At 41.5% G+C, this 13,158-nt stretch overlaps 2 protein-coding genes and 2 non-coding genes across 5 annotated transcripts in view; 1 reads left to right on the top strand and 3 right to left on the bottom strand.

Moving 5' to 3' along the window:
- Window positions 1–2,219: 2,219 nt before the first annotated feature.
- Window positions 2,220–2,334, bottom strand: LOC142952172 (U5 spliceosomal RNA). Its single transcript, XR_012954656.1, has one exon. It is a non-coding gene; the product is annotated as a U5 spliceosomal RNA (small nuclear RNA).
- A 722-nt stretch (window positions 2,335–3,056) lies between these two features.
- On the bottom strand, window positions 3,057–3,171 carry LOC142952173 (U5 spliceosomal RNA). Its single transcript, XR_012954657.1, has one exon. It is a non-coding gene; the product is annotated as a U5 spliceosomal RNA (small nuclear RNA).
- A 1,139-nt stretch (window positions 3,172–4,310) lies between these two features.
- Window positions 4,311–11,489, bottom strand: slc68a1a (solute carrier family 68 member 1a). 2 transcript variants are annotated; one of them, XM_076094076.1, is made up of 10 exons: window positions 11,226–11,489; window positions 10,007–10,080; window positions 9,045–9,319; window positions 8,830–8,909; window positions 7,365–7,814; window positions 7,159–7,267; window positions 6,923–7,019; window positions 6,339–6,510; window positions 5,585–5,778; window positions 4,311–5,355 (listed from the first exon to the last, which is right to left on the bottom strand). In XM_076094076.1, exons 3-10 carry the CDS (start codon window positions 9,210–9,212, stop codon window positions 5,105–5,107), a joined length of 1,521 nt encoding a protein of 506 aa, XP_075950191.1. In that variant the 5' UTR covers window positions 9,213–9,319; window positions 10,007–10,080; window positions 11,226–11,489; the 3' UTR covers window positions 4,311–5,104. The 2 variants fall into 2 exon arrangements, with proteins under 2 accessions (XP_075950191.1, XP_075950190.1); XM_076094075.1 differs by lacking the exon at window positions 10,007–10,080.
- A 1,215-nt stretch (window positions 11,490–12,704) lies between these two features.
- The window catches only part of sema4gb (sema domain, immunoglobulin domain (Ig), transmembrane domain (TM) and short cytoplasmic domain, (semaphorin) 4Gb), a 32,341-nt gene continuing 31,887 nt past the window's right edge, over window positions 12,705–13,158 (top strand). Inside the window, exon 1 of the mRNA XM_076094077.1 lies at window positions 12,705–12,792. The gene's annotated coding sequence lies outside the window, so the exon portion shown is untranslated. The remainder of the gene's footprint in view (window positions 12,793–13,158) is intronic.

Genomic DNA, 13,158 nt, shown 5'->3' on the forward strand with positions numbered 1-13,158 from the left:
TGTTTTGAATAGCTTGGTGGTTGTTTTGGGTCTCTGTAGTCATTTTGCTGTCATTTTGCATCTCTCACTGCATAATTTTGCGTCCATTTGACAAATATAGATATAACTTTATGTATCCCGTGGGAAATTGTTGCGTAGCAGTTGCAGTACAAAGTAGGAAAAAGTGCAAATATAAAGAGTGGAAATATGTAGTCGTTTTGTGTGTCTTTGTACTCTTCTGTTTTGTCTGTTTGTAATTGTTTGATTGACTTTTACACAAGACATATTCAAACTCTGACTCAGGGGCCCTCTGACCCCTCGGGCCCTTGTGCCCGTCCAGTAATTATTAGTGTTTGACATTATCATAAGAATGATGATTAACAAGAAAAGTTAATGCAGTTTGGAGATAAGATTATGAACAAAAGTCTCTATTTAAGTGCACAGGAATAGACAGGAAGCTGCTTCCAGTTGCTGCAAAACACCGTGAGCCTAAAGTTACTCAAACCACAAGAGCATCACACTGAAAACTGCTTCGCCACAAAACAGGAAGTCTGCACCAACCTCGGCGCAGCGTCAGTGCGACGTCACCTGGACAATCTCAGTTTACCTTATCTGTCTTTATGTTGCCCGCGAGTATTTACAGCTCTGTGTTGTCTCCTGCACAAGTTACACAAAAAAAAACCCACAGGATGTCATGTCAGCAACCACTTCTTATGCAAAGGGTGCAATTTGTGTGTCTTTGTTGGAGCCATATTGTTAAATCATAACATTAAAATAGGAATTCAAACAAGTGTGAGTGAACTTGTATTTGATAAAACAAACGGATGTGCATTGTAAAACTCCTTGAATAATTAAGAATAGAATAAAAAACAGGAAATAAAAAGTTAACCAGCATGGGGGAAATTACTTTACTATGGTTTATTTACAAGTTTAGCTCATAAAATGTTGGATTTGTATATTTTTACAAAAGGAAAGGTGAGTCAGAACAACTCAAATGAATTAGGATAAACTCAAAAAACAAGCAGACTCAACCATAATAAGTAAAGTCACACCATGGACTTGCTTTCCCAGAGGCCTCAGTGTGAAAACATAATGTGTCTACTTGCCTGATTCTGTTTCCAAAGATTTCCTCCAGTCACCGGACGTCTCTCACACAACCCTGAAGTAGTTTGGTATCTCGTAGAGCTCAGACTGCTGCTTGATGTTTAGTCTATGCTCGCCGAGCACCCTCTTGTTTCCTGTTCTGTGTGAGAGTGTGTCTCTCTACTGGAGGAGGCACCCGGTGATACGTTACAGCACAAGAAATGGGAAGTCTGATTTTAACCGTACTTCCCAACATATTCTCGATATTCATGCGTTCTTTTTATGGCACCTCGCTGACAGGGAGTGGAGTGGAAAGAGCGGCAAGGCTGTGATTCATTTTGACATCACAACACAGCAACACTAAAACTGTAACAAAGTTGTGAAATATATAAATAAAAAGACAAATAAAGGTCATGTTGACATTAAAGCAGATAAAGAAGTTATTTTGTACTTAAAGCAGATGAGAGGCACACAAGAAAACATGTCAAACTGAATAAGGCATGTTTACAACTTAGTGCCATAGTTTCCTCTCTTTACCACGACATGAAATTATCTGGCTGACTGCACACACAAAATACATACACACTTAAACCCTATATACACAAACACACACACACACACACACACACACTAAAAGGAGTGATGAGGAAAGAAAACACATCATAAGTCAGAATCTTTGTGGTCACTTTTAGTCTCTTTATTGTCGTTTTAGGTCTATTTGTGGTGATTTTAAATCTCTTTATTGTCATTTTGGGTCTATTTGTGGTGATTTTAAGTCTCTTTATTGTCATTTTGGGTCTATTTGTGGTCATTTTAAGTCTCTTTATTGTCATTTTGGGTCTATTTGTGGTGATTTTAAGTCTCTTTATTGTCATTTTGGGTCTATTTGTGGTCATTTTGGGTCTATTTGTGGTCTCATGCCACCAATGGTGCTGTGAACATCCGGTGCTCATAAATTGGGGGCGTGGCTGTACTGTCACAATGAAATAAACTAAATATTCAGATTCCTCAGGACATCACAGCGCCTTCATGTTATCTGACATTACTGCATAATAATTATCTGTCATGTAAAAGGTCCCTCTATGGTGGGCCACATTGATACTGACTGTACCATATGTATGCTTATTTAAGATGGTTTTATTATGACAAGAGTAGGAAGCCCCGCACGAGGCAGGGCATCAAAAAATTAGATTGAACTCATGTTGATCCGCTCCACGGAAATCTTTAGTAAAAGGCGAAAGATTTATGCGATCTGAAGAGAATCATGAGTGTTAAATGTTGCAACATAGTCGGTAGTTATTTGACTTCCCAACACACCCTCTTCAGTGACGGTGTCAGTGCGCCGATTCAACTACTTTATTACGTCATCTACAATCTAAAATCTACTTGTGTTGAAGACTTATTGGATTGAATACGACCTCTGAATGAATTTAATTGTTTTATTCTTTCTAAATCCAAGCGATTGATTTATAAAACACTTTAAATACTGCGCGACCCAGTCAGTTTTTTTTGTGGATCTGAAAACATGTGATTCAACAAGCCAATCAGATTTGGCTCCCCTTCCTATGTCACGCGCATGCTCATTAGAATATACCTCCGTCAATCTCCACCCATGACTTGAGAACTAGCTTTGTGTGAAGGAGAGTTCAAAAAGATGTCACGCGTTGTATCATTGAGCTGTAACACACTCTATTTGTTGTCATTTTTAGTCTCTTTATTGCCATTTTGCGTCTATTTGTGGTCTCAAGTCACCAAGTTCACAGAACAGTCTGTGAACATCCGGTGCTCATAAATTGGGGGCGTGGCTGTACTGTCACAATGAAATAAACTACATATTCAGATTCCTCAGTATATCGCAGGGCTTACATGTTATCTGACATTACTGCATAATAATTATCTGTCATGTAAAAGGTCCCTCTATGGTGGGCCACATTGATACTGACTGTACCATATGTATGCTTATTTAAGATGGTTTTATTATGACAAGAGTAGGAAGCCCCGCACGAGGCAGGGCATCAAAAAATTAGATTGAACTCATGTTGATCCGCTCCACGGAAATCTTTAGTAAAAGGCGAAAGATTTATGCGATCTGAAGAGAATCATGAGTGTTAAATGTTGCAACGTAGTCGGTAGTTATTTGACTTCCCAACACACCCTCTTCAGTGACGGTGTCAGTGCGCCGATTCAACTACTTTATTACGTCATCTACAATCTAAAATCTACTTGTGTTGAAGACTTATTGGATTGAATACGACCTCTGAATGAATTTAATTGTTTTATTCTTTCTAAATCCAAGCGATTGATTTATAAAACATGTTAAATATTGCGCGCGGTGCATGATGGGTAGCGTTGCGCTGATCGCGCTTATGTTACACATAGGTTACAAATGACTTGGAGAGTTTTTGTTAGCCTTTAACCTAGCAAAGCAACATTTAAATAATTATCACACAAACGATTTACAAGAAATAAAAAAATGGGAATAACGTCAATACGGAATAAAGGGGAAACCAAACGCACACAGGGAGTAAAAAGACAAAACAAGAGGACTACCGTCTGCTACTTCCGTCTCCGCACAGGAAGCATCCCAGTTCAAAGAGTTGGTCCTAATCTAGTCTGGTCCCAATCGTCGTGAGAGGCTAACATTATGTGAAGTTCCTTTAGATTACCCGTTAAAACTAAGTCTTTAATTTATTTTTAAAATAATGAATTTCAGCCGTTAAAACGATCATAAATATCATAATAACATATGTAACCTGTGCATGGTCAAGATTAAGTTTTATATATAGTCTATTGTTTTCTTACACTTTTGTCACAGTGAAGAACGTATTTATTTTTACTATGTGCATTCTCTCATTTATGCCTATTTTTGGGGATGTTTTTTTAATCTTTCCTGGCCTCTAAAATCCTTCAAATTAAACATTCAGAGAAGCAAAATCACTGTGAGAGTGAACTTATCGCTTTTGTTCCATCCCTAAAGCCCAAGTGGTTGGGAACCACAGACCTTTATTGTCTCAGCTTTGTGCTTACATGTAGCATGTTTCTAAATATGCGTTTTTACTAAAATGATCACACAGCAGTTCCTTTTGCCCCTCGGACCTCTAGCGGGTCAATCCGCCTGTGGTTCTGTGTGCAATTTCCCCCAAATTACAATTTATAAGTCACTGGAATATATACAAACATAGCAGGCCTATAAATGTCATGCACATGCGCACACACACACAACTCTAAATGGTCAAACACAGGTTGAGTTTGGTTGACTTTTAGATGGTTTATTTATGGTAATAACAAACATTCTTTGTATTATCTGAAAAATTACAAAAGTGATAGGATAATATGGCTACCAGCATACTTTACCGATTCCATTTCTCATTATTACGGTACACAAAAATATGTCACAATCAGAATGTTAGAAGTACAACGGACAAATGGCAGTTTTGTGCAAAAACATCGATCAAAAACACAGTTCTTCACATCAAACCGACAGGCCATCGTGTGTAAATGTAAAGAAACGGTAAAGTTGGACGTGGAATCCATGCAGTTTCAATGGCACTCTGAACACATTAGTGCAAGTTTATTTCATGTTCTTCATCTTGCTAATAACATTAGAAATCAGAACTGGAGCTCTGTGGTAAACTTCTCCTCCTCCATCTTTTTACATCTGGCTGATGTCACTGATAAATTACCCAGCAGCCACGGCGTTTAGACGGTTCTCTCGGCCAGAATTATGCTTAACAAACTGTTTAAAAGAGGGCACCCCATCTTTGGCGCACACCATGAAAAGTTCTCACCTTGGTCCAACTATTGATTGGTTTGACTTTATCTTTTGGTCTTTTGTTCAAATATAAATATAAGTCAATAATCTAATATATAAAAATAAGGCAGGTTTCATGTTTTTCACCTCAATGTTGTGTTTTCGTGTCAGAATATTGTGCATCTCTCACGCGTTGTGTAGTGGTTCATATTCTAGCACACAAGGCTGAGAGATTGTAAAACCGACCATTTTAAAGTGTCTGTGTGCAGCTTCACGGCAGCTCCGTTCAGCTCATATGGCCTTGACATCGATGAGGTGGCCGTGCTGGGCCCCTTGCCTCAGGGCCTTGATCCCTTGCAGCTTGCGGCCGTGTAGGGTGAAGCGAGACCAGGCGGCCAGCTGCAGCAGGGCACAGGTGATAGGCACAAACACCACCATGTAGAAGCAGCCCAGGCGGAGAGGCGGAGTCCCTGAGCCAGAGGCCACGTCAGGCACGGAGACCAGAGAGTCCTTCACGGGTTCCCTCTCAAAAATATCATAACCTGGGGGACGAGAAATAAGTAGTTCAGTCAGTCAGTGTACGCAAATGTTAGGATTATAACCTAACATTTGCTTTTCTTTTCTGCCGATAGCATTCAAGCTTAATTTGGAAAATTCCAGCTAAGCCAGCTGGAAAAGCCACTTGGCTTAGCTTATAATAAACTTATCATAAAGACACATGAATGCAGAAACGAGGTCATTACACACACTTCCTAGTGTTTCTGTCTGTACCTGTGTAAACACACAGCAGCCAGGTGCCGATGAGCGGGGCGAACGTCTGGCCCGGTTTGGTCAACAAGGCGACCATCCCGAAGAGCAGAGCGGAGGTGGCCTGATGACGCCGATTCACCACAAAGTCCTCGTCCACCAGATCGGAAATAACCAGCTTCAGCAGCCTGCACGTCCCCTCTGTAAACACCCGGTTACTAGAGGAAGACAAGTCTCTAGTCAGGGTTTGTGGAAAAAAAAACATCAAGGAAATGTATATTTTAAAGATGTTTATCAAGGGTAGATTATTATGTTCTACTTAAGTGTATTCCATTTTATTTAGGTGTGCCAATCTATTGTTTGTCTGTCCTTTCTGGAAGAATGATCCCTTCTCTTGCTCATATCTTCCCTTAAAAAGAGTTTACTACATCCAAAATCTTGAGGGCACTTTTTCCTTATTCAAATCAGGTGTGTGTACAGATTTAAAATGCTTTTGAGGCAAATATTTTGGGGCTACATGAATAAAGGACTCCTGAGGGAAAGAAGCACAAACTGGAGCTACGTTTTTATGTCCTCGGGGACAAAAGTTCCCGTTGCAAAGAAAAGTGAACTCAATATTTGGAGTTAACCTTGGGAACAGGCTGCGACAGAAAAGAGTCCTCTTCTACAACGCTACGTGTTGCTGTGTGTTCAGCTTTGAAAAACAACCCACAAAAACAAGCAAACAAAAGTACAAGCGGTCACACATCGGACCCCTGATGTGTGTGCGTGGCCATACCTAGCGATGAAGATGCACAGCAGATAAATGTGGTCAGCCCCCGCCAGCAGCATAGCCACACTAAGTCCCAGTTTGAGCATAAAAAGCCAGCGGATAACCTGGTAAACCCCGTAACGCTGGCACAGTGTCAGGAAATACAAGTTGTTCAGGTGGGGGGCAATGTATGAGATGCCTGCGTGGGAGCAGAAGCAGAACGGAATTTAAAAAATAAACCAGTGGAAAGCAGAGCAATTGTAAACAAAAAGGCGGATAGCAAATCATATAGAAATAGAAACATGTTTCAGCCACAATTCATTTACAATTAATGATCTATTCCTAACAATTCAGGAGATGTATCTTAGAATAACACATCGCTGGTTTACTGAGGTCTTCCTGGTCTGTAAATGTGGGAGGGAGATTGGATCAATCCACATATTCGTCTAATTATTGGCAACTCAAATTACTGGCAGCAATGATAAACCTCCAATCTGTGTTTCCCCATTCCAACCCAGTATAAAATATCTAAAAATGGTGATAATCACTGCAGTATCTGGCACTATCAAACATGTTTTAAGAAGACTTGAATGCCACTTCCTGTCCCTTACCGAGTAGGATTGAACCTGTGGAGGCAGTAATACTGTCAGACAGGAGATGTTCCAGAAAAAGAGGGAAGAAGTTGCTGTTGAAATGGCAGTGAAACACCTGCAGGGGGAGCAGACACAACAATGGAGTTTGTAACAGACCAGATGGAGTAATAACACACTTATCGTAAGAGTGATAGTGTCTTCCCACTTTATCGCTACCAGCATTCACAGCACATCCAATGTGACTGATATCGTACCTGAACCAGGTTCATGGACACAAACCACAGGAAGTTCCTGTGTTTGGAGAGCTGCTTGAGGTACTGTCCAATGGTGACGGGGCTTTCTGAAGCATGGCCAACACTCAGCCTGCGATACAGCAAAAGAAGACCAGAGAGAGGAGTGAGATGGAGAGGAAACAACCACACTGACCTGAGAAACTCCAGACCTTCAGATAAATCCTTACTCTTTGAGTGCCAGAGCCTCATCCTGTCTCGACCGGACTTCCTTTTGGAAACGACGCCGAAGCAACCGTGACACAAAGAAAAAGCCCAAGATGGAAAACGCTGCCAGGGTCACACAGAAGAGACGGAAGGAGTATAAATCCTCCTTGTCCCAGAAGGAGTAGGACAGGAATACGGAGAGCGAGCCCAACGCGCTGAACACGGAGCAGTGGAAGTTGAGGCGCGTGCGGTCGTTGGCGGACACGGCGAGGTCCGCCAGCAGGGCGCTGTGGTGGAGGTCCACCATCGAGAGGAAACCGTCGTACAGACACAGGCACAGCAGGAACTGCAGCCACGGTCGGGCCCACGCCACCCAGAAGGCCAGGAAGGAAAGAGCGAAGAGAGGGCCATTTGTGGAGAGGGCCTTCAGGCGCTTCAGCACCACCTCTGGAGTTGTGATCTGAGAGCCTGACCTTAGTGGAAAAACACAAGTCATTAGATACAAATACAACTTTTGTGACAACTAAGCAAGGCCAACAGACCTATTGAAATACTCTCAAGCTATCTGAGTGTGTTTGTTTGGCTAAGGATAAATATTGGGTGTCACTTTAACTTGGCTGATGTTTGACTGTATAACCACCTATGTAAATACAGATAAACACAATAAAATATATGAAAACCATCATAAAAAGAGGACAAATAAATACAAGGGTGAATATTTAAAGTCCCTCGCTGTCCGATCAGGTTAGGTGTTGCCGATATTACAAACTTTAATGTGATAAACTTTGTTTTATCACCGCTGACTTATGTCAACAGTGACTGACGACAGCACAGTCACAGAAGGCTTAATCAGAATGAAATGCAAACACAGATGGCAGCTTTCTGTTTGACGATTCTGGCTCTGACGAGGTGTTTGCCAAGCCTTGTGAGCGTTACGGCAGCCGATGAAAGAGCTCACGCTGAAACATTTTCGTGTGTTTTGTCGTGTGTGTGTGGGTGCCAAAGCAGTGGAAATATGAATGTTGAGGATGTCTGAATCACTATTATTCATGCTGACTGTGTAGACCAATGTTGTGCTGAAGTCTTTGTTATTGCTGTGTGTTTACAATAAAAAGAGAACAAAACTAAAAAAAGAGGATGTGTAACTAAAAAAAAACATCCTCACAACTAACTTATCATAACTGGAGATAGGCTAAAGCAGGTTATTGTATCCGCTCACTGTAATAACACCAAATTATCTTCAGCTTGACAACAAAAACATTTTTCTTTGCTTTGGGATGGCACTAAAACACTAACAATTAGCCGCTAATTATGGCTTCATATTCACGTTAGCGTCGTGTCTGTTGGAGTCACATCCGAGTTCAACTTAGGTCTAATTTGAGGTCTAATTTAGGAAACATTAGGCAGTTGATTTCATGCAATGTTTTATATGAAATATTATGCAGTGATTTGTCTGAGAAAAAAGGAGGAAGACGGTGAGACACTTACTGAGGAGAGCTGAGGAAGGAGCGATCGCTCAGCCAGCCGAAGAGAGGATCATTCACACTGTTCCATATGAGGAACACCGTCTGTGGTCAATGAGGACAATAATGCCAAATAAAAATCAACAATCTAAGGATGATTGATAAGCTAGAACATGATATCAAGCTTCTAAGAATAACAAGAACCCACATTTTAACTGACGCAGGTCTCTCGTCACTCACCTCTCCAACCCAGAAGGAGATCTTATCAATCTTGTAGATGGACACGAACGTCTCCACATAGTAGAGGAGGAACACATTGTGGAGGATGGAGATGAAGAGGGCCAAAGAGCCGTAGAGCACTGCAGTGGAGACGACGCTTTGCCAGCAGCCCCAGGCGCTCCTGCCCATTCTTCTTCTTCTTCTCCTCTCTCAGTCGCGCTGCTCTGTCTTTCCTCCGTGCCAAGCTGCAGTCATCTCACGGCCTGGCCGACCCCGGGTCACCACCTCATCATAGCCTGCAAAGACACACAGAGCAAGTTTTCAGTTCACCCTGAAGCAAAAAACATACATAATCGTATGCGAGTGTTCTACATCTGGATAGGGTGAAATATTTCTGAGCGTTATTGGCAGTTACAGCCACATACGTGTTATTAACATGTCTCCGTCTCTGCAGATGTTTGAGCCGTGCAACAGGGAGCTATTTTCATAGCAATGGCACGGTAAGTAGTCATTAAAGTTAGTGAGGCTGCAGGCCGCTGTTCCTGTCTGCTCTAGCCCACGCACAGCTGTGGTCTGTGTGTAAAACTATACTTTGACCACTCCCCTGACACTTCGCTTCGCAAAAACTGGTCTTCTTCATATTGACACAACGAAAAGGGAAAGTCACACGATCCTCAGTCGGTCATTCTTTTCAGGCAAAGTGATTTCACTGCAATCTATTCACACCTGACTCCCACAAGCTCAGACTTGCCCCGATCTACAAAACATGCTCTCACATCTTCAGCAGGGAGGGGGGGGGGGGGGGGGGAGCCACATAATAGCTCACAATAACAGTGTCTCAAGGCGATGTGATTCTTTCTGTGGGAGTCAACCACAATGGAGCGTCTATGCAAAGCTGCAAAGCGCCTCATTCATATCAGGATCTCAGATAGCAAACTTCAAATCAACCTCCTGTGGAGTGAAAAAAAAGAAAGCTTTCCAACCTTGTTGGTCCAAGCAGTGAAGCGGGAAGACTCTCAGCTGGCTGCTCCGCATCACATCTCTAACACATATCTTTCTGAAAAAATCAGAAGTGGTCGATTTGGGAACAGGCAAAAGAGCGGAATGTGGATCTACAGATATCCAATTCAGGTCCTCTCAGCCACAGCCGATTCAGGAGCGTTTACACCTGTGGAGAGGTTTCTGTTGTATTCACTCGGATAGCCTACAGATATGATGACTGGAGACACCCGATCTCACGATTGGACCAGCAGAACATGACAAAAGGGGGCATCAATCATCCCATTATTAATGTGGTCAATAGTAGAGAAGCTGGATGCAACAATCCTGCTAAAAACTTTCACTGAATCTGAAAGGCACAACATGCAAACCATACCACTGTTAGTTAGCATGGTCTTAAACTGCTAACATGCATGTAAGCATTCAGAGTCCCCCCAAAAAAGCTTGCTACTATACTGTGTGTGTGTAAGAGTTCTTTTCCCCGCCAAACAATTACACAATATCATCTTTCTCATCCAGCTTCTAAAACCCTGTCATTGGGATACTGTGGCGTAGAAAACATTGGGAACACAACACTCCTTTCACAGAAAGAAAGAACAAAGCATTTGAAGACTGATCCGGCTCCATTCTCTGTCTTCTTTCGTTGCAATGATTTTATATTGAAAGTGTTAATCTGGATGTCTGATTTAGGAGTTTTAAAGCAGAGAAGGGAAGGAAAGTGCGAGAGAGAGAGAGAGAGAGACAGACAGACAGACAGACAGACAGACAGAGAGAGAGAGAGACAGACAGACTGACAGACAGAGAGAGAGAGAGACAGACAGACTATCTAGTATGGTGAACGTTTCCAGCAGCTAACGTTAGTTAGCTAGCTAATCAATGAACTTGTACTAATGTTACCGTCACTCTCTGGTCCATTCAAGCTACAACACCTCACGCGTTGTGTAGTCTGCTGTGTCTGATAACAGATCGATAACTACCTGACAATAAAGCTATATATCTATTACTGATCTATTATTGGGCTAAGCCAAATACCGCTATTAGCACAAGCTAGCCTAATTTAAATGCTAGCAGTAGCTAACGTTAGCTGGTTAACGATAACGGTTAAACTGGAGATAAACGCGTTATATGTAATGTAATGTAGATATATATATATATATATATATGAGTGTATTCATGACAGAGAGAGAGATACATGTCACGTACCGTCAGAAGAGCAGATAACCAGACCGGATAAAGACGTTTGTAGTCTCGATAGTGAAGCTGTGACTTGTTAGCTCGTCAGCAGCAGCTGTGTCTCTATCGCTGGAAGGAGACCGGCATGACGTGGGTCTGGACACGGACAGACTCACGTCACGAGTACTACAGTGGGTTACTCACAGCCGTGACGACCCGTACTGTGTTTGTTAAAGGGGTTTTCAAGAGATACAGCGACACCCAGTGCTACCAGAACCAGTTAACCCAGTCTGTCCAGTGTACTTGTAGATATAGGTCTACCAGGAAGAGCTGCATGACCTGCAGGGAAGTGTATTACTCTGTCAGTGGGGGCAAGTAACTAAGTACATTTACATGCATTAAGTAGGCTACTGCACTTAAGTACAATTTGAGGTACTTGTACTTTAAGACGCTTGAGTATTTCTATTTTCTGCTACTTTAAAATAAGATTAAATAGATGAGCCTTTATTGATCCTCTGCTGCACAAGGGCAGTCATACAGAGGATACAAATATACATACTTAAATGTAGGTCATAAAACTAGAATAAGAATAGAAGTATAAATGAAAACCATAAAAATGTCAAGGCAAGAGTGACAGCATGGGATTTTATTTATAGCAGAACGTTTAGCACTACATGTTAACAACACCAGACTAATATATAATATGATTAAGTAATATTTCTCAGTGTTTGGCTGTATTGATATGGAAATATAAAATACATATGATGTAGTTAATTATCTTTTGATCCTATACTATACTTCAAGTGTTGTTCACTTGTGTATTTCAGATATCACAACACTATCTGCATTTATATATTTTTTATTTAAAGTGTTTCTGATTAGACTTAAACATTGATAAACATTGTAGAGAAAACAGGAAAAAACCCCAGACCCTGTTTGTGTGTCTTTCTATCTCTTCTCCAGCAGGGGGCAGTCACGGGGCGCAGATCACCGCTACAACACAGGCTATATTTACGACACATTATAAAGCCCAAATGATAAGAAAGTGTTTTCAGGCAATCTAAAAATAAATAAAAAATATAATTTTTGTGTTATTCACAACGAATTATGTGTCAGTAAAAATGTTGCAGTTATATTTCTATATGTTTTTCATAGCTGTCTACACTCAACACTGAGATATCATTATTGCACCTTAATAGTTTTTTTCACCCCCTCATTACTCATTAAGTGCTATTTATAAAAACTATTTGACCTTTATTAAAGCCTCATTACATTAGAGCTTCCAGGTAAAAAAGAAAGAAAGGCAGCAATAACAGTGAGTTACAGACAATAATGAAAACACATATAACTTATCCTGTAAAAAAGTAATATAGATCTGTAATTTATAATCATTTATACGGGCTATACATGTGTGTGTGTGTGAGAGAGAGAGAGAGAGAGAGAGAGAGAGAGAGAGAGAGAGAGAGAGAGGGGGGGGGGGTGGGGGAGGACTGGTTGTGTTTGAGCAGCATTGGGTAACTGCAGCAGCAGCAGAGCAGCTCGGTGCGGAGAGGACGACTCAGAGGATATTTGTGGACTCCAGGAAACAAAAAAACAGGCGAGTCAGTGTTTTATTCTTCTATTGCTTTTCTACTGGTCTCTTTATTTCAATGCGTTTCCTCCACTTTTCCTTCCCGCACGCTCTCTGTGCGCGCATCTACACTCAGGTGAAGGTGGTCGAATAATGTGCAGCGCTGTTTTCCCCTCTCGGTGCTGCAGTCCAGGTCGGACAGGTGCACATGGGTGCACGTTTGCGCGCTCGTTAGCGCACGCGGGCTGCTTTACATACGATATAAGCGTGTTATTATACTTACTTATTACTTAGCATATTCGTGTGGGTGAAATAAAGTGATGACTGTTAGCTTATGTCCGGGACACATTACACATTATGCATCACAACAGTCCTGAAGCTTCTGACTGCATT

Source organism: Anarhichas minor, unplaced genomic scaffold, assembly GCF_050575085.1.
Source record: "Anarhichas minor isolate MPS153535 unplaced genomic scaffold, ASM5057508v1 ptg000017l, whole genome shotgun sequence".
Taxonomy (NCBI): domain Eukaryota; kingdom Metazoa; phylum Chordata; class Actinopteri; order Perciformes; family Anarhichadidae; genus Anarhichas; species Anarhichas minor.

What these genes read in the sequence shown, in the direction of transcription:
- slc68a1a (XM_076094075.1), bottom strand. Translation starts at nt 9,212, where the DNA reads ATGGGCAGGAGCGCCTGGGGCTGCTGGCAAAGCGTCGTCTCCACTGCA. An exon ending in TCTCCTTCTGGGTTGGAGAG is followed by an intron (nt 8,910 to 9,044) that starts GTGAGTGACGAG and finishes CATTGACCACAG; the next exon opens with ACGGTGTTCCTCATATGGAA. An exon ending in TGTCCATGAACCTGGTTCAG is followed by an intron (nt 7,020 to 7,158) that starts GTACGATATCAG and finishes CTCCCCCTGCAG; the next exon opens with GTGTTTCACTGCCATTTCAA.